The sequence below is a fragment of the Trichogramma pretiosum genome, unplaced genomic scaffold (assembly GCF_000599845.2).
Source record: "Trichogramma pretiosum strain Unisexual culture from Peru unplaced genomic scaffold, Tpre_2.0 scaffold3, whole genome shotgun sequence".
NCBI lineage: Eukaryota > Metazoa > Arthropoda > Insecta > Hymenoptera > Trichogrammatidae > Trichogramma > Trichogramma pretiosum.
In genome coordinates this window covers 4476724-4503117 of record NW_019641698.1, presented here as the reverse complement: position 1 = coordinate 4503117, position 26394 = coordinate 4476724, and the positions used below count along the sequence as shown (strand labels likewise).

The following is a 26394-nucleotide window of genomic DNA, read 5'->3' as shown; positions in this document are numbered from 1 at the left end:
AATCAGCTCACATGAGACGACCACCATATAGTCGAGCGACGACAGTATGTGTATGTGCGCGACACAGCGCGCTTGGCTAGCTTAATAGCTAATCTAAGAGACAATAAGGGTAAGTAGTAAATGTTATGTACATACTGGCAGACTCACCTATCCTCTTGTGATCTCTGTAGTCTGGCTCTGGCTCTAAGTACGGTTTCAATTCGTCGTCCTCGTAACCTGTGTTCATCCATTTGTCTTTCATTATGTTCTGCAAAGCGGAAGAAGAGAAAGCATACGTTAAAAATTGCTCGGCTGTCTCAAACGCGGTGGTTCATTAATGTTTAGAGTTTCGGAGGCTTACCTCTAAGGAGGCTCTTTTCGTTGGATTGAGCACCAAGAATTTTTTGAGCAATGCCTCGCAGTCTGTCGACATGTAGAAGGGTATGCGATACTTTCCACGGAGTACCCTTTCGCGTAGCTCCCTCAGCGTAGAGCCGTCGAAAGGTAAAGACCCCGAGACCAGAGTGTACAGTATCACGCCTAACGACCACACATCAACTTCTGGCCCGTCGTACTTTTTACCTGAAATATAATAAGACAAGAATAGGTTAAAAATGAAATTTATGCGTCGTGAAAAAGTCATTATGGAGAAGCGTGCGTACCTTGAAAGAGCTCGGGAGCTGCGTAAGGCGGCGAACCGCAAAAAGTATCGAGCTTGTTGCCCGGCGTGAACTCGTTGCTGAAGCCAAAATCAGCGATCTTGATATTCATCTCGCTATCAAGTAAGAGATTCTCGGCTTTGAGATCGCGATGGATGATCTTCTTCTGGTGGCAGTACTGCACCGCGGAGACGATCTGGCGGAATTTCGCTCGCGCCTCCTTCTCCTTCATGCGGCCGTGCAGCACGAGGTAATCGAAGACCTCGCCGCCGCTGGCGTACTCCATCACGAGGTACAGAGTCTTTTCTGTCTCGATAACTTGGAAGAGCTTGACGATGTTCGGGTGGTCCAGCATCTTCATTATCCTCACCTCACGGAACAACTTTATCGAAGAGAAAAAAAGAAGAAATTGGTTAGAAGGAGGTAAAATGTCGTGCTAAAGCGCCCCAAAGATAGAGAAAGAGAGAGAGAGACGCAAGCGCGAGATAATAGCGAATCTATCGCGGTCCATTAAGCACAAGAGCTGCATAACTGCAGCATCCACCCCCACCCTATAGCGTGCAGTAGCAGCAGTAGCAGCAGCAGCAGCAGCAGCAGCAGCGGAGAGCGTCGATAAGCCACAAAACACGCCACTGCCGCGCTGCTGCACATGCCAAACACGTATACCTACAGAAGACACTTAACGAGAGGAGGCCTCTCCTTCTTACCTTTTGTAAGCTGCCCGGATTGAGCTGAGTCTTGTCGATGATCTTGATGGCGACCTCCTTGCCGGTGGGTACATGCTTAGCCAGTTTGACCTTAGCGAAGTTACCTTTGCCAATAGTCTTGAGCAGCTTGTACTTGCCGATGTGAGGCTCCTCATTGACCCGACTCCTGGACGAGAGCCTGGCCGAGCTCGGAGCACTGCTGCCCCCGCCGCTGGCGCTGACGGTGCCTCCGCTAATGCCACCGCCGCCGCCGCCGCCGCCTCCGCCACCACCAGTAGTGCTATTGACGCCATCGGCCGCCTGTAATCACCAACCAGAAAACACAAAATTTAGCAATCCTTGATCTCAAAGCTCTCCTGCTGCGTTCGTACTTGCACGCATGATTATTCATTTTCTATCTATGAGTATGATAAGTTTATATACGAAGCTATGGCTGCACACACGAGGCAGCGTATATATAATTATAACATAGGAAAAATTGGATATGTTAATAAATCATCGTCAAAGTATCGAGTTGTATAAACATGTAAGCGTATATATCGCAAAGGTCCTAGGAAACTCGATCGAGTATATGCACAGTACGAATACATACTCATATATAATCAAGGGTGGTGGGGTTGTCTCGGATTACTCGGGTGGACAAGAGAAAGAGAGATAGATAGAACGTCGCACGCAGAGAGATAGAGAGCGAACAATTTATCTGCCATGTATACAGATATTTGCAAAAAAAAAAAGGAAAAAGAAAAGAAAGAAAAAAACACAGCTCTATGCAAAGGTAAAACCTTAGATCTGGAGGAGGAAGACTTGGAGGAGCGTCTCGACGATGTCGTGGTGGTGGTATTGCTACTGGTCGTGCTGCTACTGGTCGTCGCCAGGTCGATCTTGGGAGGCGACGACGACGACGACGACGACTGTTCCCTGACGCTCGCCATCCGACACTGACGCCAGAGTCAACGCCAGAGCCAGAGAGCAGCAGTAGAAGCACTGTGCCAGGTAGACAGAGAAGAAGCGCGCACACACAGACGACGACGACGACGACGACGCGCGCGAGCCATAGCCAGAGAAGATGTCCTATTCGTATTCGTGTTTGTGTGTTGGTGTGTATACTATCGCTTTCTCTCTTGTACGTTGAATAAGAATACGCGAAAGTGTGTGTGTGCGGGTCTGCGTATATATTCCAATCGATAAAACGACGACGACGCGCGAGGGTGTTCGTCGAACCACCCTAAAAGGTACGCATGCGCCGTCACCCCACCCCCGTAAATCTCTGTCCTAAAGTTGAGCGTACGTCTGTCTGTCTCTGTTCCTCTGGAGAATATATGTATGTATGGACGGGGTATTATATGTGTATAAAATGCACGAGGCAGCAATAGCCAGAGGAGAGCGCACAGCTCTCTTGGGCGATTTGCGAGCTCGGGAGCAGAGCACGACTGGCACGCAGGGCGGGGGATGAATCTATAACTTGTTGCTTTTCTTCGTTTCTCTGGTCGGGGCTCTCGTGCTGCGGGCACTCGAACATAAAGGCCCGACAACACGCAGAGAAGCTGACGCGCCTCATAATACACGTACATATATCAAGGACCCGAAGTCACGCAATTCATATTATACACGCAAAGGTATACGCATTTTTATTTTTTGTTTTTTTTTCTTTTTTTTTTTTTTTTTTTAANGCGCGTGGTATCCTCGGCTCGAGCAGCAGAGCTGCGGCAGCCTGATGATGTCGGCTCCTCGCGTCGGATGCGGTGCGCGTCAGCCGCGACGAGGCCGTCGAGCTCGCCGACGAGGACGTCGACGAGACACCCGTCGCTGCGTGATTGGTCACGCCGCCGATGATCGAGTGGTGCGCCTGCGGATGATGGTGGGCCCCGCCGACACCCCAGCGATGATGATGCGCCGAGCGCTGGCGCAGCTCGGCTGGACCGATCGAGTTGCGCCCGACCTGGCCGCGCTCGATTCCACCGCCACGGATTTCCGGTCTGCGAGAGTGGGTACAAGTGTCGATGCATTGATTCTTTTTTTTTTGTTCGTCCGACGCTTGCTGCACGGTGCGCGCGTTGCGTTTTCTCCAAAACCACACACGCGCGCGCACGTATGCATGTAAAAGCGCGCGCGGCCAAAGGAAGGAGAAAGAGAGCCAAATTTCAACGAGGATAATCGCAATCAAGGAGAACGACGACGCTGCGTATAAAATATCAGCAGCGATGCGGTAGTGCAGCTTTTTTTAGATCGGTTAGTGTATATAATATCGTGGCGACCGAGTGCTTGCGCGCTTACAGAACTTTTTTTTAACGAGATGTAGTGTACAATATCGCGGGGAGGTCAACGAGCTCCTTCTCTCTCGCGCTCTCTCTCTCTACCGGTTGTGGTCTGAAAGAGAGCGAGAGAAAAAAAGCAAGGATATGGTATACGCATTTGCGCGCATAGTTTCATTAAACCTTATCTATTTTCCATTCGATATATAAGCTTTTTATTACCTGGACTACTCGTACATCTTATACGCGTGCGCAAAAATTTTTCCACCTTTATCGAGTCGAAAGACAAAAAAATCGGGGCTTTCCACGCGAGAAGCGAGATTAGACATTTTTTTGACGTAACAGTGCCCGCACGCGCTCCGTTTCAGAAATTATCGACGAGTTTATACCCACCTCCCGCGCCTTATCGATAAAGCTCGGCCGACCGATTAATCAATCCCCGGCTCGCGCGTACGTCCTACGTTTAATGAAAGTTGGAAGTTCGAAATTTTTTTTTCTCGCTTCGGATACTCGCAACTTATTAAAATGTGAAATGCAAATGCGCGAAATGAGTTTAGTATTCCGAAGTTTTACCTTTTTTTTCCTTCATAAGTCATATAGACGAGTCGACGCAGCGCAAGTTAGTTCGTCATTATTATATGTATACGGCTTCGGGTCGATTATATTATGACATAACTAGGCACGTTCTTGCCTATATGACTTTGACTGTGCGCGCGCGTCCGTATATACACGTATATATAATAGCCGCAAGACGGGCAAGTACGCCTTCAAAGTTCCTAGGTCAAGATTCACGACTTTCTCTCGTTCGTGTCGCCAACAAAAGCAACGAAAAAAAAAAAAATAAAACTCTCTACATGGCCCGAAAAAATAAACTCGGCTCTCGCGATCATCTTCGTTGGGCTCTTTGATTCTCTCTTTCCCCTTTCTCTCGCATTCGGAGAATAACGTTGGGAGGGTATTATGTTTACTTGATGTACGTCTCCGGCTCGTGATTAACGCTATCGATAAGATCCTCGTGCTCTTTGTAGCGCAAGTAAGTACTGTCCTCCTGCTGTTGCTTCTGTTTCTGGATTAGATCCTGCCTGAGACGCTGGGCCGCCATCGTGCTCGACTCGATCGACCTGACCTGCTGCTCGAGCTGCGACAGAGTCGTGTCTTCGCTAATCGTCGGCTGCTGCTGTGGCTTCTTAATCGATGACGAGTGACGATGACCGCCGATGACCATGTTGAGATTTACTGGCCTGTCATGATGATTGTTGGACGTGGGCGAGGTCGTCGTTGTCGCCGAAGCGACTCGTCTTCCGTTCACGCTCATCATATTGTTGCTGGGCCGTTGTTGTCGCTTCTGCTGCTGCTGCTTCTGCTGCTACTGCTGGTGGCTTGACGTCAATTCTGTCACATTAATACACAACGCACATCTTTTTTTGCTGTTTTGTTTGTTTGTTTGTTCAAATTCTTGAACGCGTAATGACTAATTGTTTTCTCTCCCTCACTCATGTGTTGTGCATCGATATACAAGTCTCGAGAGAAGGCGATTAATGTTTTCTTTTTGAATTGGTGCGTTATATAGTATAAATGCGTGTGCAGCAGTAATATGTACATCTAAATGTTTGCAACAGGTCACCATCACCATTATCACATTTATAGCAACGACATAATGAATAATATTCATCCAACAATCATCGGCACCTATGTCCTTATGCAAAAGCCACGATGTATCACTGTTTGTATTTTTCATGATATTTCGTTTATTTGTTTGTTGGAGGAAAGCTCGTATGGGTGACGACGATTATAGCGAGTATAAACGAGGGGTCTATTATAATGGGTGATAATTTTTCAAAACAACGATGACGGCCACCAAGTGGTACGATTGCGAGTATTATCAACATGAATAGGAGAAAAAGAGAGAGAGAGAGCAATAGAGACAGACACCACCGACAATGAAAAATGCGTGACATCGAAGCAAAACAGCCAAGTTCCGAGTAAATAGATGATGTAACGTGTTGTATTATTCGGAAGACGTAGTGCGCACGGGGCTGGGTGAGCGCCGCGTGCAACGATAGCACCTCGCGCGCCCGAGCTCGCCACTTATTATAGCTTCTTATACATATGATAGGCACTCGATACATGTAAGTAACAGTCACACACTTGTTTACGGGGAAGCAGTGCGGGTAAGCCAGAAGGTAAACATTGATTGTTATGCGATTGTCCGATGCGAACACGTGTAAGCTCGAGTGCACAAATGCGCAAGTATGTGTGTTTGTGTCACTGTAATAGTTTGTATAGAAGTAGATTGAAAGCTCGCTTCATTGTATTGACTCGAGGAAAGAAAAATTAAAGCTCGACTTTGACGACAACGACGCTGACGTTAAGAAAAAAAGGCAAAAAAAGCGAGTAAAAGAATCGACGAGATTTGCGTTCATACGTAAAATGACAGATAAAGTCTTATCGATCACATTTTAAAGTGTATGTATCGCGTACAAGCAGATACCAAGAAGGTCTCTGTACGAATATACATGCGTCCATGATCGTCGCGTACACGTCCATGCGATAGGCGTAAGAATTTTCGTATTATATTTTGAGCAATGCAAAAGTGAGAGAGAGCAGAGATAAAAAGAATGTGTTGATTTCGATTGCACACGCGCGCTTACATATTATTATATGCAGGTGATAAGACGATGCCGAGAGAAAAAGAAAAAGAGTGAGAAAGAGAGCAAAGAGCGAGCTGGTATCTTTTATCTCTCGTGCTTTTTTGAGCGAACGTAATAACCCATTCGCCTCTCTGAGCTCCGGCGTAAATTAATTCTCGCGCATACAATTTATAATCGTGCAGTGTGCAAATGAAAATAAAGCTTATGTAATAAAAATTACTACGTTTACCGGCAAAAAGAAAGATGTTCCAGAGTCAAATACTACGATCGTTTTCAGTTATAGAGTAAAATAATTTTTCGGGCTCTGAAACGCGTTTCCCAGGGAACATAGTAATTTTTACCGTGGGCTTCTCTCCGCGCGTCCACATTCATCACATTCATCAATACGCGAATGGTTATCTTGTAAAAAGGAGCAAGAGTTGCGTAGGGCAGGTGTGTGTGCGCGGGCAGAAGAAGCGTTAAAGCAACACACCGCGCGAAACCGCACGGGCAGAGAAGAGCAACGGCATAATATTATAAGCATGGTGTGGCATGGCATGGCGAGGTAAAAGAAGCATTGCATGATTGGATACATGAAAAACGAAAGAGCTTGAGCAGCGGCAGCTAGCGAGCACACACGCGTTGGCTCATCATCATCGTCGTCGTCGTCGTCAAGCGAACGAGCGCGAGGAGTGCCTTTCTCTCTCCATTGGCCGAGTATATATATTGCGCGATTGTGAATCTCTCGTCTCGTGCATACCCACACGCACTCGCGCACACACTCAGACATACACTCATATTTATACATACACACACGTATAATAACACACTTGAAAAAACCTTGTGTGTCTCTCATTCTCTCTTTCTCTTTCCGTCGTCGTCTTTCGCGCCAAGCTGCGAGAACGGAGCAGCTTATAGCAAGGAGCGAACGAGCCGCCGCATCATGCAGCACTCGCAGCCAGTGTGCCGCTCTCAGCAGCAGCGCTTCGAAGGAAAATTTTCCAATGGCCTATCTCTCTCTCTCTCTTTCTCCCTCTATAAAGTGTCTCGCTTCGTCCGTGTGCGCGAGTATATATTGCTCGCGCGAATCTGTGTGCGCGTCCGTGTGTGTATATATGAATGTCTCGTTACGCTTGACGCTCGCGCGCTGTCAGCCTCGACGTCGCCTCGCAGTCGTGTGCGGCGGCACGAGCTACTGTTATAAGCAGTAGTGGACTCTTTAAACGCGAAAAATATATACACGTATTTATATATTCAATATATTCAGAAAGCGCGAAAGGGCCTCGCGTAACCTTGGGCGGTGGCCGGCGCGCGCTCGGCTACAAGCGTAAGAGAGACTTTGTTGCTCGCGCACACACCGATATCACCTATATAACTTACACATATTATTATACGAACATGACGTTTATTACGATAATCGATTTTTTGCCTAGAAAGCAACGCGACGCGCTGACTACCAGCTCTCTGGCAGCTTTTATTTTTCTTTCGACGCGCGTGTTTCAAGTTCAATATAATATAATGTTGTATATGGATGTTTAGACGAGCTCCGTGTATGTATCACTACCGGTGAAAATCAAATTACGTGGTTCTTTTTTTTTCTTCTTAGCTTCGTGTGTCAACCTATCCGCTATCCGCTTGTCGCTCGCGAGTCCTTGATCTAGGTAGCGCAAGAAAGACTCGTGTACACGAGAGAGAAAGACAGAGAGAAACAGCCACAGGTTTTCTGTGTGCGGTTATAAAGGTAACGTTTAGCGTAGCGCAAGCCGCGACGACGACGACGACATTCATAAAAAAAATAGCTATGCCGTGGATCAAATATACGGTATATAGGAGCTATATGCCTTGATGCACATGTGCAGTATACATGGGCAAACAATACGTCAGGCGGTAGTGGCGGCATAGCCAGGCGAGTGAGGCGAGCCGCGTGGAACACTCTCTTGTAATAGCAGAGTACATTCAATTTCCTGCTGTCGTAATTTTGCACAACTTCCATATGCTTTATACACATTGAGAATTTATCTATATATAGACCCTCTTGACGCGCGCGAACTTAGCCAAACGAACGAGCCCGAGCTAACGCGAACGAGCGAAGATAACTCTGAAACTAAATGTGTAAACGATATATCGCGCTCGATTGTTATATTCCTACATTTGTATCAATAAAAACTTGCATATAGTTCTATCATGTGTCTGTGTTTATTTGTGCATGTGGAAGGTCGTATCTTCGAACGTTTCTCAAAGACAAGATAATGTCAATGAATGGAAAGAAATGAGAAAATACGAGGAATAAAGAGCCAGATAGTTCGTTAGACGTTACGGTCTTATTCGTAAATGGTTTTCACGAGTTCGAGCGAGTGTGTGTATCTAACTGTCTATATAAACTTATAATAAAGCTGCATGATATTCACGCCGACGTGTTGAGTCACACGCGTTTTGTGCACGCCTATATAAACGCGAGAAACACACACGACTTTGGGCACACCGTGTGCTAGACGAAATTGACCGACTTCTTCAGCTGGTTCTACTTATATATTATATATTGCTTGCGCGTGCGAGCATAGGATATATACTTATGCGTGCCGTGAGAGGGAGAGAGAGAGAGAGAGAGAGAGAGGCTCTATTATAACTACCGAAATATTCCTGGGGCTTTTTCGACAGAAAGAGAGTTAGTAGATCATCGTTTATATAGGTGCATCTTATAGTTCAGCCCGAGGCAGCAGCAGCAGCAGCAGCCGCCGCTGCGCAGCATTTGAGAAAGAGTAAGAAAGAAAAGATCGTATCGCATATATATATATATATACCGATGGAAAGAGAGAAAGAGAGAGATTCGCTGTGGCTGGTGCGTCGAGCACAGCTCTTATAATGTGGTTGTGTATATAGCTCTGGCTCGCGAGGCGTAGCGGCATATATATTCGCGCGAGCGCGCAAGAAGCGAACAGACCGCGCCGCGCACCGCCGTATGGCCCGAGCTGCGCTGCGCTGCACTGCACTGCACCGAGCGCTGCACTCTGCAGCACAGCCGAGCTTGAGCGTCGATGTACCAAGTATATTGCAAGTGTGCGTGTGCTGCACTGGTACGCACACACTCATGTAACACATTCATAGCGATACACACGGTGCAGTCTCGGTATCTGCTGCTGCCTGCCTGCCTGCCTGCCTGCCTTGTTATATAGTGCGCGAATGACTCACGAGTCATGCACGCACGCTCGCGATCACTCACATACACAGCCATATAGCCAGCGAGGTTTTATGTATGCTAACGCTGAAGAAACACACATACACGTACACTGTCTGTTATATAGATAAAACAGCTAAAACCTACGTATATTCAGAGACAAAAGTAAAAAATCAACCACAAGGCAAGAGAGCGAGAGGGATAGAGAAAGATTCTATGATGATCATGATGATCACGACGATGATGTGACGCGCTGTTACCCACACGCTCGCACACACACACACACACACACACACGCACGTAAGCGAAATGAAGAAAGAAAAAAAAATAAAGCGAAAAAATATAGAGGATGAGAGAGATAGCAATATATAGATTTAGCTTTGCGAGCGAGAAAGAGTGAGAGAGTAAAGGAAAGATATATATATATATAATAATAACATATAAGCGTCGGATTATATATTACATGAGCGAGTTTTAAAAACCACAGAAAGTGAGTGAGTGAGAGAGAGAGAGAGAGAGAGAGAACGAGAGCTATTATATTATAATATTATCGATGTATAATGCAAAAGTACATCACAAAAGAAAGTGAGGCTCTATAAATGAGCTGCTATATAATAATATACACCATGTGCATGCGATTCTAGGCTTGATTTTTTGTTTGTTTGTTTGCTCACTGTTTTTGCTACTTATTTTTTTTTTTGCTTTTCGCTGATTGGAAAACTCACTCGTTTGCGGAGGGCGATCACCATAGCTCTTCTTTTTCAACTATAGGCCCCTTCTCACGACGACAAGAGTCGAGACTCTCGCTGATCTCTCAACAACAGTATAACGTGTATCTTTCGCACTTATACATGGATGTCGTAGCTCTCTCGTACGTACACATTTATATATGTATAATACGTGTGTATAGGAGCTCTATTCGTGCTGTCTACAGCCCAAACTCGGAGTCGAGTGTTAGCTAACTGCTCTCCTCTATAGAACGTCGTTGCCGTTGCCGTGTGACGTGCCTATATAATCTTCCTCTTTCGAGAGCTCAGAGCAGCAGTGCGCGATGATGCCTATATAGTGGAAGTAGTAGCGGAGGCATCAGTTGTGTAGTTCCGCACAGAAACACACACGGATACGAAGGCACGAACACAGAGACACAGCTACAGAAAACATATATCAACTGTATGTAATTCGCCGTTTGTGCGGGTAATGATGATATTTTATTAGACGAGTACACCAGAGAGAGATCACTGCAGCAGACACACACCGTACGTGGTTATATGGCGTACGCAGAACGAGAGAAAGACACTTGAAACTATTTTCTCGCTGCAACTTTTACGCACACTGAGCAGAGAGAAAAGCTTCTTTGAAACAGCACTGCACAGTACGATGAGAAAAACCAAAAGAGGCAACGACACGAGACGACGACGACGCACTACAATGGAAAATCGAGGCACACGATCGCTGCCGATAATCGTCAGTCCCCTCGCTTGTCAAAATGAGCGACGACGACGACGACGCACAGCTCATACGGCTACGCACGGCACACAATGTTTGTTTTTTATCGTCGGCCGATTTTATTGTATTAATATTGTGTATTTCGTCGTCGAAACGACAAAAAAGAACGACGAAATTCGCACACGTGGCAATTTTTCGCTACAATCGACGAATACACATATTGTAACGGGATGTGCGTGAGCGTTGGCGAGTGCTATATAATGCGCTATATACCGATGTATAATGTGCACGCATTCGCGAAGTGCTCGCACATATATACGCAACAGCACGCACGCACACACTGACAGACACTGCGAAGAGGCCTCCTCACTGTAGACACGAGCCTGGAGTGTGCACGATGTAAAATTAATTCTTTGCTTTCTTTTACACACCAAAACTTTTCTTCGGCTGCAGACTGCAGAACTCACAGAACGTAAAACCGTTTCAGTACTTTAAAGCCAAGAATCGAGAAACAGAATACGGAGCAGCGGCCCCGAGCAGCAGCAGGTGCAAGTGCAAATAGTCTGCGGAGGCCAAGACACTTTGGAGCAGAGGCTCGCACGCACGTCAAGAGCAAATTATCGGAGTCGAAAAAGTAGGCGAGACGCGAGAAAGGAAAAAAAAAACAACAACAATAATAATAATATAGTAAAAGAAGATAAAAACTAGTGGTTAAATGTCCGCATGACGACGAAGAAGCTGTCCGCGCTGCACGGCAGACGCGGTTCGACTATATCCTCGCTCTCTGGCGATTTCATGGCATAGTGAACACACAGACAGAGAGAACGAGTCGGCTCGCTTGCTTGCTTGCGCTCTCCTGTATAGGTGTGTTGTGTATATACATATAATAAACGTGTGAATGTGTTTGTGTATGTGTGCGTGTGTGTGAGGCAGTGGCGGCAGCAGTGGCGGCTGTTCGCGGCTGTTGTGTGCTGTACGCGCTTCGCGAGCGCCGCAAAGGCAGGGGCGATGTTGCCGACTTATCCCGCAAGTACTACAATATCTATATAATGCCTGAGAGTTCGAGCGTGAGTGTGTTGAGTATATAGACGACACATGTATGTAGCTTTATACACACTTACACAGGCGCATAAGTTTTTTATATATAAAATTCGCGCTATATAGACGAGGACTGTAATACAAGACCCACAGCGCCACCTGCGCTCAGTTCTTCGCATTCGCGAGAGCTCGAGTGAGTGAGAGGCGACGGCGGTGATTTTCTTATTATAATACATTGAAAATACAAAAGAGGAAAAAGCAGCCGCGGTGCGAAAGTATATACCCGCAAAAAAAAAAAAAAATAATAAATCGCGATCAATGGAGATTGCGAGACGACAAATTCAGAATTGACGTACGGTTACACGATGCACGCTACACAATTGTTCCGCGCACGTCTCGCGTAAATGATTTGTTACGCGCGCGCGCCCGAGTGCAACAAAAATAAAAATCTTGCTAAAAATATAATAGAGCGCGAGCGCTCACTATTATCAGGCGAAATCTTATCGTGCATCAATTGTTCGGTAATTAAAAAAAAAAGGAAAAAAAAGGCAAGCTTTTCTACTGTTGTATATCCTAAGCGTGTATTCGAGATAGTGCGCTCATACGTACGTATGTAACTTTCACGCCGGAAATTAACGGGTTGCGATTTTGCGTCTGCTACCGCTGCCTGGTTCTGTGTACGAGAGAACGAGCCCGCGTTACGGAGCTCTTGTACTGTTTTGCTGCACTGTGCATGCTCAAGCGAGCTCGCACACACACACACACACACATACACCGAGAAAGCCTAAATGTTCATTTCCTCGAGCCCTGAGAAAACGGGCCGAACTTTACGCTGGATACACCGCACGATCGCGATTCCCCCGCGGATTATTCATGTCACGAGCTTTGTCTGTTTACAAGCTCGCGCGCAAAATCCGCTAGTTTAAATATAAACGAATTTCGGCCGCTCGATGCTTACCGATCTGTCGATATGTAAAAAGAGCTAAAAGTAGAGTTACACGCTGCTATCGTGCAGATATCATGCACGCGTGAATTAAGTATAAAGAGGGTCACTGCACGAAAATTTACGATGCCTAAAAGCTATGCAAATGGTCGATGATAATTCATTGATGCCCCGCGACTGCGTAATGAGTGCATTACAACCGTTTAAAATGCTCTGTTGTGCGCCGCTCATGCAGCGCGTGTATCGGTATTATTTCGAAGCGGACCGTGGCGCATTAGCGGGCGACGACACCTCGCATCACCTCTGCAACACGCCTAGTTCACAATGCGAGTCATTTTCTACATCTCTCATTCGTCGAGTTCGTCTGTCTTGTCTGTCTGTCTTTCTCTTTCTCTGTGTGCGCCTAGAGTGCATGTAGATGCAGCACACTGCACCACAATGACTCTGTCGAGCGCGATGCCGATGACGACCGAGCTGCAGTTGCTGCTGCTGCAAAGTCGCCGCCTCACGTGAGTCCGTTCAAAGAGTCGAGATGGCGACACCGAACGGTCTTCGATTTCGCAGTCGGCGTACGCTGCCGAGCTTCTCTCTAATTTTTGTAAGTCGCGGTACATCGACTCTCGTGCGCGCCTTCGCGTATTCTCCACTCCATACACGCTCGACTTGCGCGCTGTATATTACCAATGATAAATCCGCGTTGTTCGCTGCGACGAACTTTTTTGTCGCGCACAATATAAACCTCCAAGGCGAGTCATTATCATATCCGCAATCGTTAACCGCTATATACAAAACAAAGTCTTGGCTTCTAGACAATAAATATATATACGACATACACAATTAAGTGCACCGCAATGAGTCATTTCAGCTTCCACGGCGATGGATTGCGTATGCCGATATCGTTCGATTGAGAAAGTTTACGGCTTTTCACGTGCACATACAAGAGGACCCAGCAGCGAGGGTCTCCAGATTCTATATGTGTGTGTGTGTGTGTGTGCGAGCACGTTTTTTTTTCTCTCTGTCTCTCTCGTAATCTTCTTACAATAAAAAAAAATTGCATCGACTTTACTCGCCATCTAACTTTCGTTTTTCTTTCTTTCCCTGTGTGCTGCTGGTGGCGCTGCAGCTAAACCGAGAGAAAGTCCGCTTAATATATACGCGTGCATGTATAGGCTAAATCTCAATGCAGATGCTGCTGTTGCCTGTCCGCATACAGCGTAATAGTCTTATCTCTGGGGCTGGCCGTAAAAGGCGAAATAATCTCTCGCGTGAGCGTATGTTTATAAGGAACTCGCTTATATGCACATCGAGAGAAGATCTTTTATAGCTTCCAAGTCATTTTACTCGAAACGAAAGTTCGCTAAAAAGGAGAAAAGCTTTTTCCCGGGACGTTGTGTATGAGCGGCCGTCGTCGTCGCCGATCGCTCACGGAGCTGCTGCTGCTGCAACAACGACGACTAAAGCTGACCGATGCGCCCATTCATCGGTGAAATTCACTTTGTGTTACGTTTAATCGGCGCAAGTGCTTTTCTCTCGTCGTTAGCGAATATAAATGATTCGATGAAACTTTGCGGGCTATTGTTGTTTTTATAAGCTGCTCATTATTGCAATCATCGTATACTCGATGCGCTCGGGCGCTTATAACTCACACCGCAACGCCCTATTATGAGCAACTTATATCGGAAAATAGGGTCTAATCGTGAACTTGGCGCGTAACTATGAAATTTTGTTCGATAGTGTGGGAACTTGAATAGCCTCATTATTTCGCAGCGAGTTTCACATAAAATACATAAGTCAAACATATTCATAATGTACTATTTCTTCCGATAAAATTTCCATCATGAATTTGACGATACGATTTTGCACTTTTGCAAGTATGTATTCTGCATGGCAGAAAATGGCACACGTGAGGCTCGTGTTGAAATTTTCTCAATGACCAAAGTATCAAACAATATTTGTTTGACACTCATTGACACGACCTACACGCTATATAACTACTAATGAAAGAAAACCGGATTTTCTAGAAAATTTTTCACGTAATCGTACCTCGTTTTCAGCCTCCAATGTAGGATGATATTTTTTAAAGAGTCATTTATTCTCGTTAATAAATTGAAATTCTGTAGGCACTCAGAAATAAGAAAAAATGAAAAAAAAATGAATAGCACCGCAAAATCTTCCTGTTTCATAAAAAAAAAAAACTTGACCCATTTTCTCAAGCACGACCAGTTCTTTTTTTAAAAACCTACATCAATATAATCGCCCATTGGCGAAGGGAGCATTCGCTCGATCCATCATTATATTCGTGGGCGTGCAACTTTCTTCAAGTACCCCGGTGTGCGTACGTATCGATCATTTGTTGCGGCTTTGAAAAATTTCCAATGACAAACCGTATCATAATAAAGCTCGCAATTCTCTCTCTCTCCCGTTCGCTACTACTCGTAGCTATGACGCAAATGAAAAATAGGTCGACGGATTATTCCTTTCCTAAAAAAGAAGAATGAAAAAAGCCGATACGCCGTTATCGTGTGTCACCTCACACACGTGCTCGAGCGAGATGCTGTAATCTTCTGCTAGTTTTGTAATTATCAGCGACAGAGCACTTCATACCTTTGATTTACAAAAGGCGTAATATTCGCAACCTGGACACCCCACCGAGTGGATTTCGCAAACATCGTGAAAGTCTTTCGCGATTATTATCAACCGGCAGTCATCAATTACAATTAAAATTTCGGACTTAGGGCGCTGATACGAGCCGATAGTTGGCTCCGGCAGAAAGTAGGTTAATATATGTCGCGCGACGAGGCTGCTAATAGCTCGGGCACTCGTGCGGACTTGTCCCCACGCGCACGCACAATAGAAATTTACGCGTATTGTGACGCGCGCGTAGGTGGGTTAAGCATGGCCAAGAGTTACTGCTGCCGGGGCACGCGCCAGCACGCAAACGAGCGAGCCGGGAGCTCAAAATTCTGGCAAGATATCGCGTGTCAAAACTTATCTCTCCCGACTATGCTGCTGCTACTGCCACCACCCACGTGGGTAATTGAAATGTTCAACCTAAATAATTAACCTTTGACCTCAATGGAATCAAAGACGTTTGCGCGCAGCTGCATAACTATTTTCTCTCTGTCTCTCTCTCACGTCGGCGAGACTAATCGCAGAAATGGAATTTCATGAATGGATTCGAACGCGCTCCAGATATAATACACGAGCATATCTCGGGCGGCTTTTGATTTAGCCAGCGTCACGAAGGATGAAATTTACGCCACTGTAATTGGCAAAGTTGAATCGCAGGGTAAATAACGTGTAATTGCTAAAGCCACTTAGTCCCGTTTTATTTGGGATGAATGGGTCAACAATTTTTCGGGGTTATCTTGCAGGGCGAAATGCGTCAATGGATCGAACAAAACAACGCGCTCTTGGCTATGACTCCTACGCGTTATCGGGGAAAAATTCATCATTGCATCTTATCACGCTATGCCTTTCACATTTTGAATAACAGATAAAACTCGATAAAGGTACGAGTGGCGAGAGATATACAGAACGAGACACAGATGCGTAATACGATTTAAATTAGTTCCGGGCGTATCGAGAATCAACGCCTCGAGTGAAATCAACACTTTCATACTGCCACACTTTTTGCATAATCAGCCTCGCGCTATCGTTCATACAATGTACGTACGCGGTCCGTTGTGTACGTAATAATTATGAGCGCAGCGTGCGGAGAGAGAGAGAGAGAGAGAGAGAGAGTGATGTAATGCAACAAAAAGCGAGAGATGTTCGATTCTTTCCTCTTCTGTTTTTTTGTTTTGCTTTTTTCCGATCGTGAATTTTCGTGTGCAATGCAACAATATATACACTATAAATCGATCGCAAAGCGTGTCTCATTGTTGGTTACGAGTACAGAATGCAAAAAAAACTCGTCCGTATATAAAACGTGTGCCTACTGGCGATACATTTTTATAGCCTCGTTACCGGAGCCGCATTGTATATTGTGTATCGTACCGTATGTGCACGCGTCCAGCCGAACAATAAAAAACAAATGATGATTTTTTTTTTTTATATAACTATAGCGTCGTTCCTTTTTCTCGGAATTCGTATTAAAACTTATAATGAGGAATAATTACGCAAAAAAAATGGTTAGCCACTGTAACCGTGTCAACAAATCGTTGTTAGAACATTTCTCAATTCCCGAATGTGTCGAAACAATCGACGCCTGCGCGCAACAACTCGATCTCTTTCACGCTCGTGTGAGAAGAAAATGTCGTGCATGCGCGCATATTTATCCGATTATAATAACCGCAAGCTCCGAAGTAAATATGTTACCATTGAGCAGCCGTTTGAGAGAAAAAAAGTAAAAATAAACTCGTACAAAAATACAGCTATTTATGAGGATAGCTAAAAAAAATTTCTTCATTCCGTACTTCAAATTTGTCGAAGCAGCTGATGAAGTTCAAGGACGATCTACGCGCGCATCACTGAGCACGTATTTTCACGTTTAACATCTCAGTATCCGCGACTTGGTACTTCATAAATAGATTGATTTCCTCTAAAAATGCCGTGTGCGAGCTTCGAATAAATAGCTATCACATATGTAAAGTATTTTGTCTCATTCAACGAGAGTATCTCGCGTACGACGAAAATGTATTTTTACATTCAAGAATAAAAGCCGATAACAATGATCGAGCCGCGACGCATTGGAAGTCATATACAACGACGATGCACACACAGCTGTCAACGCGCGCAACAATGGACAAATTCGTTGAAAATTCAATCGTCTTGTTTTGAGCGTATGTGTTACGAATCGATTAAATATGTTCGGCAGTCGCGATCAAAATACATGAATTTCCGTCGTTGCGGCTCTCGAGCGTACTAATTTGTTAGTTCAAATTTATTGCAGCCTAAACTCGTTGAGCGAGTATTTGACAGGTTTTCAAAGCGCAACAAATCACACGTCCGAGATGTCAATTTTATCTCTAACCTATGTGCTTATCCTTGCGTTTTAGAGAAAACTGCAGGTATTGCATATTGCCTGCTATAAACTGCAGTTTTCATTGAATATTGCGCGCCAAAAATTTTAACGATATATCTATATACGAGCGATTATGAATGCTCGACTTTTCTCTTTCTGTCTTTTTTTCTCTGTGCACACGAGCGACGTACTTTGACTCATGGTATGCAAACAAAGTCTTTTGTCGCGTGGCTTTATGTATATAACTCGCATGCATATCGCTATAAAATTTTAAGCTCACCCGTTTTTACGTATAAACATGGCATAAGGTGTTTGACTCTCGTGCGCGCGTAGAAAGAGCCTCGCAAGTATTATATATTTCAGCGTTTCGCCGTAAATCATTTTTAGATTCGCGCGAATCGCGAGTCAGATCGATTGCTCTCGAGCGTCGCTCAGAATTGAATTTTTTGAGACAACTGCACAAACACAGATGGAAAAGAAATCAGCGCTGCCGAGTGCATCATCGCTTTTGCGTGGGAGAGTCTCTCTTCGTCGGTTTGTCGTTATCGTGCGAGTTGAACATGTTTACCTCGAGTCTACAGCTTATCGGGATAAATAAATTAGAATTTTGTTCTTTTTTTAAAGCAGAAATAATAAAGAGCCCGTGACAAATATTTTGCCAATTGAGCAGCGCCGCAGTACTTTTATATGAATTTAATATTCAACACCGCAAGTTTATATGAAATGTTGATCAAATCAAGAATTCCAGGCACATTCTCGCGGCTTTGTCATTCAATCAAAGTCTAACATACACGCGACACATGATAAATAATACAATTATTCTTAACGAACGATAAAAGTAATCAACCAAGCAGCTTATCGCTCATTCGCATAGTTATTACTTCGAAATTATAGAGGCTACTTAATAAAATTAATTCGCTGGTGTGCGTTAATAGTAATACGAAATTCTTCCAAGTAACCGAGACAAGAAATTGCATCGCGAACCACGAGACTGGCATCAAAAAGAAAAATTCGAACGACGCGTTTTCGAGCTTATCTGAATCGAGGAGCATAAATGCGTATAAATTATAAACGTACTAACGCTATATGCAGGAGAGAGACAGAGAGAGAGAGAGAGAGAGAGAGAAAGATGGGTGGAAAGCTCCTGTGACCTCAACACTCTTAGATAGTGCGTGCTCGAGTACGTAAAAAGTTAATTATGATTATTGGAAAACTATGAATGTCGATTCCAGCGTGTCTCTATACGTCACGGATTTAAGAACAACACGAATGGCACCCGGGGATTAGATTTTTATGCTTTTACGCCATATTCTGGCTAATGGTGAAGCTACAGCTGTGACTGCTGTTGCTACGAATCAAGCCTAATGCGTCTCTAGTGTATCATATGCACTTAATGCATTTACGTATGACCACGCTTATATCGTATACGCGATGATTTAATTACTGTTTCCGTGGCTAGCACTGCGGGTTATACTTGACGATGATTAAGAGATATGCTGCTCAGAGAGTTGCTGCTGCTGCTGCTCGACAAGGTCAAGATCGTCCGTTGGGAGAGAACATAAGTAATCTCGTTGAGTACTTACGCACTATAATTTATTTTTATTTTGTTTCTATTTTTTTCGTCTTTTATCGACGTCAAACAATGAGGCATGCTCGCGAGAGACCGTTATATTCTTTCCTACAGCGCATAGCATACTGTTATACTTTTGCTGAACTTGAAAAAAAATAGTGACGCGGCGCGTCGACTCGCCGGTTTTATTACGACAATTGTGTCCGGGTGCTGCTGGCCATAATTCGTGTGCGGGCTCTCGTTGCGCGCGTGCATTTACAGTCATTGGTGAATAATTCATGTCGCAGGTGCAGTTGGCTGCAGCGCGCGCCTGAGAAAAAGACTCGGCGCTCTTTAAAAAGTCACAAAAGATCTACGCGTTCGACGATATCGCTGCAGCAGCAGCGGTATATTCGCAGCTTCGCGCTGAACTCGATTGGTTTTTTATTTGCCTCGAGTTTGTTTTTTTGAGAAAAAAAGAAGAGAAAAAAAAAAGGAAAAAGAATTGTTGCAGTCGATGCAAAACGAGCGACAAAACGTGAGTTTCCACGTACACACCAACGCTAAAGCAGCTCATTATGTATTATTGTATGTAATTACGATGATGAGCAAATGCCATGCCGTGTGACTCACGTTATCTCTCTCTCGCGCGCGCACATACGCACACACACACAGACACAATGCACTGCAGATTTTGCGGCACAGTGCATCAGCTTGAACGTAACGTGTCATCGTGTGCAATGCACACACATACAAACACTTCATCAGCAACTCGGCTATTGCGAATGAAAAGATCTATCGATGAAAAATGCGCGCGTGACGACAAAAAACTATATAGACAGAGAGAGAGAGAAACAGACGTTCTTACGCGTTCGCGCGTCAATAAAAAAAGTTTCCATATTATTCTTATTTTTTTTCTTCATTTTTTAACGCGATCTCGCGATGAAGCAGCAGCAGCCGGAGCTTTGCTGCATACGCGTGATCGATTCGCGCGCGTCCACGTGCGTTACGCAAGATATTTCCGTACAGTGCTTGTCGCGAGAAAATTATACAGGTTTTCGAGCTTAGTGGTCACGAAAAATCGACGAGCCGTAGTAAGTCGATCGTGTCGATTTTCTAACGGGTAAAGCGTATCGCGCGATACGATAGCAGTATGGGTAAGGCCATTGACACTGGTCATATTATATGCGCATGGAATCCTCTCACGAGCTGAAAAAGAGTCGAGATGACGACAGGCGCGAATACGTGTCTGTGTGTGGGTAATGCTGTGCATGTGTATACGGACGAGTACGACGACGAGCACACAGCACGTTTTATTAGAATGATTGGCTAAATGGATGAGCGACGTTTATAAATATAGAGGGTTCAGAGAGAGAGAGAGAGAGAGAGAGAGAGAGACGAGATGCTCGGCGCTTTATATATCGCTATACGCATACCGTAATACAGCGATATGTATTCCGCTGCCTTATATATCACCGTCTCCAACTTAGTCGATGCGTTGTGAGTTGTATAGAAAACGTAAACAGTAGGATGTTACCCGTGTATGAAACGTCTTTAACTGATACTGTCTGACGTTAATCTGTACATAAAGCACAGCGCGACGTTATTTTTCTTCCTTTTATTTTTTCGTCATTTGCAACGGAACGATAATAAAAATGTTTATAATATACGACGCTTGGGTTCCATACTTATTACTCGGTATCCGAGAGAGAGAGAGCCCAGCGCCTGCCTATTTCATGCGTACGTATATTCACTTGCGCAGATGGAAAAGTACGCGTAAAATCTCGGACACGTCTGAATATTGGGATTAAGGTTTCATCCGTTCGTTTAATGTTTTTTATCTTCTTTTTTTTCTTTTTATTTGACAGATTGGAGGAGGAGGAGGTAAACACGTTCGCAGTGGAAAATTGTACACGGTATTGTACAGTGCTCGTGGTATAAATGGGCAATTTGATGAGATCATTTCAGTTGTAAGATTCATTATAAAAATTGTTTGGAATAAAATACTATCCTACAAATTACTGATGAATTTATTTTTATACGAATAAAATGACGATACTGGTCGGATCGTCTGACATTCGCTTTTGTTTTCGGTTTATTTTCATTTCCATTTTCGTAGAAAAAGAAGGTGAGCGTTTGCATTGGCCTTACCTTGGCTTGTTGCGCCTTCGCAGCTTGTTTGAGCCTGGCGACGTCTCGGTTAGTTACCGCCGATTTGTGATTACTTTTGTTTTTCGCCGCGGCGTCTATCACTAATTTTTGTCCGTGCTTTTGTTGTCTGTGCGCCTCTTGCTTGAGCAGCTGCTGCTGTCTAACGCTGCTGGAGCGTTTCACGTCGCCGTTCGCAATTCTTCTCGTATCTTTAACCCTCAGCTCGACGCCCTTGAATTCGTCCGACTTGGAGCTTTGCTCAGCGGGGGCGGCGTCGTCTCTCTTCTCGGCTGCTTTGTCGTCCTTGGCGACCTTCGCCACGGCTGGATTTACTAGCACGGTTGCCGCCTCCTCCTCAGGCACGACTTGTTCCGAGGCACATATCGTCGTCGCCTCGCTATTGGTGTCGGTGTTCGAGTTCGATATCCTGGACGAGGCTCGCCTGGCCGATGGTGGGGTGGGTGTCGCCATAGGCATCGGTGCTGCTTCCCTGTGGCTCTTGGTCCTCCTCAGCAACCGTCTGACGGTGTTTTTGACCGTGGTGGCGATGTGCGTACCGCCGCGCTCCGAAGCGGCTTGATCGGCTTTGGCCTCGGCCACTACTTCTACGTGCTTTTTCGACGACTTGCCGTGCGAGCGATGATGATGACGTCGTTGCTGTTGTTGTTGTGGCTGCTGCTGCGATTGTTGTTGTTGTTGTTGTTGTTGCTGCTGTTGTTGTTGTTGTTGTTGTTGCTGCTGCATCTGTTGATAAAGCTGCTGCGCCTCGCGAGGGTGATACGACTTTGGCGAGACGTCACCGTTGCTCGTCGGCTCGACCACGTACATCGTGGCTGCTCGTCTCTGGCCGTGGGGTCCGATTCGACCCGTACGCCGAAACGAGCGTCTCAAAAAATCCATGACTGCCGCGCTTGTCGTCGGCTTCTTCTGCTTCTCCGTTGACGACGTCGTGTTGCGCTCGTACTGCTGTCTCTGCGCCAAAAAAGCTCACTTCTACACACGAGAGCCCCTCGATTTGGTTTACTGGGTCTGGCCTCTGGTTGGCGGTGGTCGGCGCGGTGGTTTCCTCGAGAGCTACAGCTACTATCTGGCGGGTCGGGGTTCGAGACCCCCGATTGTGTAGTTCGCTGTCACTGCGATCATTGACCGCGTTGCTCCTCTTATCGGCCTATTTCTTGCACCACTGAGAGATGAGATAACACAAACAGTTATACATCGGCACACTCTGAGCCTATTTTTTTTTTTTTTTTTTTTTTTTTTCAATATTTTTACATTAACACCTTCGCAGTTGTTGTTCGTGTGAGTTGTCTATCGTCGCGCGCAGTACGACGCGAGGCTATTTGTACGGATGAGAGAAAGGGGGAGAAAAGAAATAAATAAGAAAATGCTCAAACGAGAAATTCTCACGAGCAACGTCAACAGTTCGCTAAGCAAAATATATCAGCGAATTTCTAATTCCAGATTTCCATTCGCTGGCTTGGTATACATGCATGTGTGTGTGTGTGTGTCGTGTGTGCATTTGTATGCGTATACGTATACATAATACGCTTGTGTAAATCGTGTACATTCACTCGGTCGCTCGATCGCGGTGCCGCGAGAGTGGTATTTTATGCACGGCAGCGGCGGTGCAACAGCCAACATTTACAAATAAGCATCGCCTATGGTATATATAGGTAGGTAGGTATACACGTATGTACGCGCGCGTGCTCGAGCTGTGCAGCGACAGCGTCGGCCGTCACTGCGCGACTACGAAGCCGACTGCGACTACGACGACGGTGCAGTGTGCAGTTTGCACAGCGTATGCACTCGCTGCTGCTGCTGCACTCCATAAACGAACGTTACATGCTTGACTTGGCTCGTTCGATTTGAAGCATACACACAACTAACTAACAATTATGTGTGCATATAGTCGCGAGGCAAACGCTGTGTGCTACAAGGTGTGGCGCGCGAGCTTCGTATTCGTATTTATAATATACATATAGAGACAGTGGCTCCGTGTGCAGCAGCAGTCAGAGTATATATCGTTTTGAGCATATCATTATATGTACACACGAGCGCGCGCGCGCCTGCCCGCGAGTGGAGTATCTCTGCCCGCACGGGATATTATTATACGTTTGCGTGCTTAATGACTCTTGCACGCGCAGAGCGAGAGAGGAGGCAAACGTCGGATCCGTTAATCGATTGCTCCTTTCGATTGTTCGCTGCGCTGCACTGCATCGCGGCACAAAAGAAGCGCTAGTAGCAGCAGCAGCAGCAGCAACGCATCGCGAAAGAAATTAAATCTTCGTGAGATAGAGGTGGTAGTAGGGAGAGACTACACGCGTATTGTGGGTTTGTGCGCTATACATTAGCAAAGCTTTAGCATTTTGCTTCGTGCCTACGAGTACGAGTGTGACGTCATTGGCTGCAACAACTATCCTCGTTATTTTCCACGCGATCGATGCACATTATGTCTATCCGCGGCTCTTTCGACGAATCGCGCGCGCATCGCAGCAGGCCAGCAGTAGCACTCTTATGTTATATAGTATACACATATAAATACAGCACACGAGTGTGCAGAGAAATACATTATATATATGGCAGACGAGAAACGCTGCTGGAGGAAGCCGAATAAGAGACTCTAGTGCTGCTGCTTCTGTTGGTGCAATGCTTGTCATCGATGCGGGCTTAAAAGCTCTTACATATACATATAAACGCATACGCGAGCACTCAATTGAATTTTCCGTCGCACGTGTGTAAGTATGTGTGAATGAAGCAGCTGCAGCAGCAGTAGAACCAAATAAATATAGAATACATATCTATCCATTATGCGCGGCGCCGACTGAAAACTTATGAAATTCTGTTTTTCGCGTAAATAATAAAAACGGAGCTCGCGATCGATACCCACACACGAGGAGCATGGCTGACTGCCTAACAGAGACTCGCGTGCACAGATGTATAAAAATATATGTGTACATAAGAATCATCGTCGTCGTCGTCGTCGTCGTCGTCCGTCGTAACGAGGTGTGTATGACAATTGATGAGAAGCTACATCTTACGTCAGTGGGTGTATTCGATATATAGCTAGAATTGCGTCACCCCACACGGAGCGTGTCTCGTATATATAAAAGAGCACGTCGTCCATCGTTACTCTGTCACATGGAAGTCATTTTTCGATCAGTCAGATATTCTTTTTTTGCCTATATGCCGCGCACACGTCGAACGGCGATCGCATATCTGCGCGCATGCTATATAACCGCGCCGTAATTATACGCTTATACGCCGAGAGATAAACGCTCTGGAGCTACGCATATATATATACGCAGACACACACTTGAAGCTCGCTGCGGAGCCTGTGCGCGCAAAGTCCGTATTAATATTTAAATAATTTTCTGGCCTTCAGCTCGGACGCCGCCGTCTCGAGCACAAGGCAACGAAACTTTCACGCCTCGACTTATACGCACTCGACTCGCGAGAGACTCTTAACTATGGCTAATTTTTATTTTTCTCCTCCGCCTATTTTTATTATTTTTTTTCTCCGGTTCTCCTTTTGTGAAGCCTGCGCGAGCTTTTACTTTGTCCAAGTCGAAAGAATAAAGCGCGCGCGAGCGAGCGAACGAGTATATCGTGAAAATTCCTCGTGTCGAACAAAAAGAGAAATCTTGCATCGTGCACAACAGTTATGTCTCTTCGTACCCAGATAGTAATATGTGTGTCTTGTAGAACTAGCTGCCGCGCGCAAGCCTGTGTATGTACATAATTATCGCTCGAGCTAAACGACTCTTAATAACACAAAGCAATGCTCGTGCGGTATACATTAATATATAGGCTGCCTATATCTGTCGCTTATCGCAATTAATTTCGTGAAAAGTCAGCACGCGCGAGCTCGTTACATCTCGACCACATGAAATTGCGGCCAATAGCAAAAAAAAACAAGCTCCGGCAAAAGAACGATGCAGAAGAGAGAAAAAAAATTACGATAATTTATTAACCAGCTGTACTGTCTTGTGCCAAACAAAAGCAAGAGCGGTGAGGTAGCATCATCGACTGCGTCGTCGTCTTCGTTATCGTACGTCGCGTAAAATACAAAGAATGTTTAAAAAAGGCGTCGTTCTCGGTCGGTCTCGACACCATTAGTTTTCAGCCGAAGAGCATTAAGACACACAAGCCTCGTATTTATTAACACACTGACAAGTGTCTCTGTGCTTTTGCGTGTGTATGCGTGTATGTGTGCGAGGCTTGTGGCGTGTTGTGCGGTGCGCGGCGTTGCGTTGGGCAAGCGAGCCTCAAGAAACGCGCGGGAGTGGATCTCCTTGAATTGTGAGAGAGATACACGTATTATAAGAGCATAGCGTGTATCCCACGCGCTGCTGCTCTGGCATGAGAGCAGGTATGCGCGAAGACGACGACGACGACGACGACGACAACTAGAATCAAGCATCAAGCATCAGCAACAGCAGCAACACCGGCGAACCCGTTCGTCGATCATTTTCACGCACGCACACATTTTTTTGCGCTATAATTCGCACATCTCGCTGCTACTGCTGCTGTCGCTACTGCAAATATTATACATCGAGCCAAAGTACGTCGACGACCACTCGAGATGGAATTTTTTCGGTCGCAAAAAGCAAAGAAGAATAAAAAAATTCGCACGCGAATCGATAAGACGAATATTCGCGAGCAGTAGTGTTACGACACACGCGAACATATTGGCTGCCTGCTGTGCACGTGCTGCTATCCGTACATTATAAATGATTTCAAACGAGTACATTGAATTTTCTCGTTGTGCGGTTATGTCACATGGGTTATAAACAATAATAATTTTGCCAAACGCGGGCACACAAACGCACACACACACACGAAACATGTATCGTATCGTATACACTAAACGCAGAGAGCATTATCTGGGGGGGGGGGGGG

General features: G+C 45.4%; 1 protein-coding gene across 12 annotated transcripts in view; it reads right to left on the bottom strand.

Moving 5' to 3' along the window:
• LOC106650803 (serine/threonine-protein kinase MARK2-like) overlaps positions 1-26394 on the bottom strand; it is a 61798-nt gene that overhangs the window by 19623 nt on the left and 15781 nt on the right. For 7 of the 12 annotated variants that reach the window (XM_023462457.1, XM_023462456.1, XM_023462454.1 and 4 more), the window contains exons 2-6: positions 21496-22678; positions 1346-1645; positions 642-1020; positions 341-561; positions 136-247 (exon numbers count right to left, since the gene is read on the bottom strand). In XM_023462457.1, coding sequence (XP_023318225.1) covers positions 136-247; positions 341-561; positions 642-1020; positions 1346-1645; positions 21496-22395 — 1912 coding nt within the window. In that variant the 5' untranslated portion in view covers positions 22396-22678. Of the gene's footprint in view, positions 1-135; positions 248-340; positions 562-641; positions 1021-1345; positions 1646-2127; positions 2293-21495; positions 22703-26394 lie in introns of those variants that run through there. The other 5 variants (XM_023462460.1, XM_023462451.1, XM_023462449.1 and 2 more) reach the window with 4 other exon arrangements.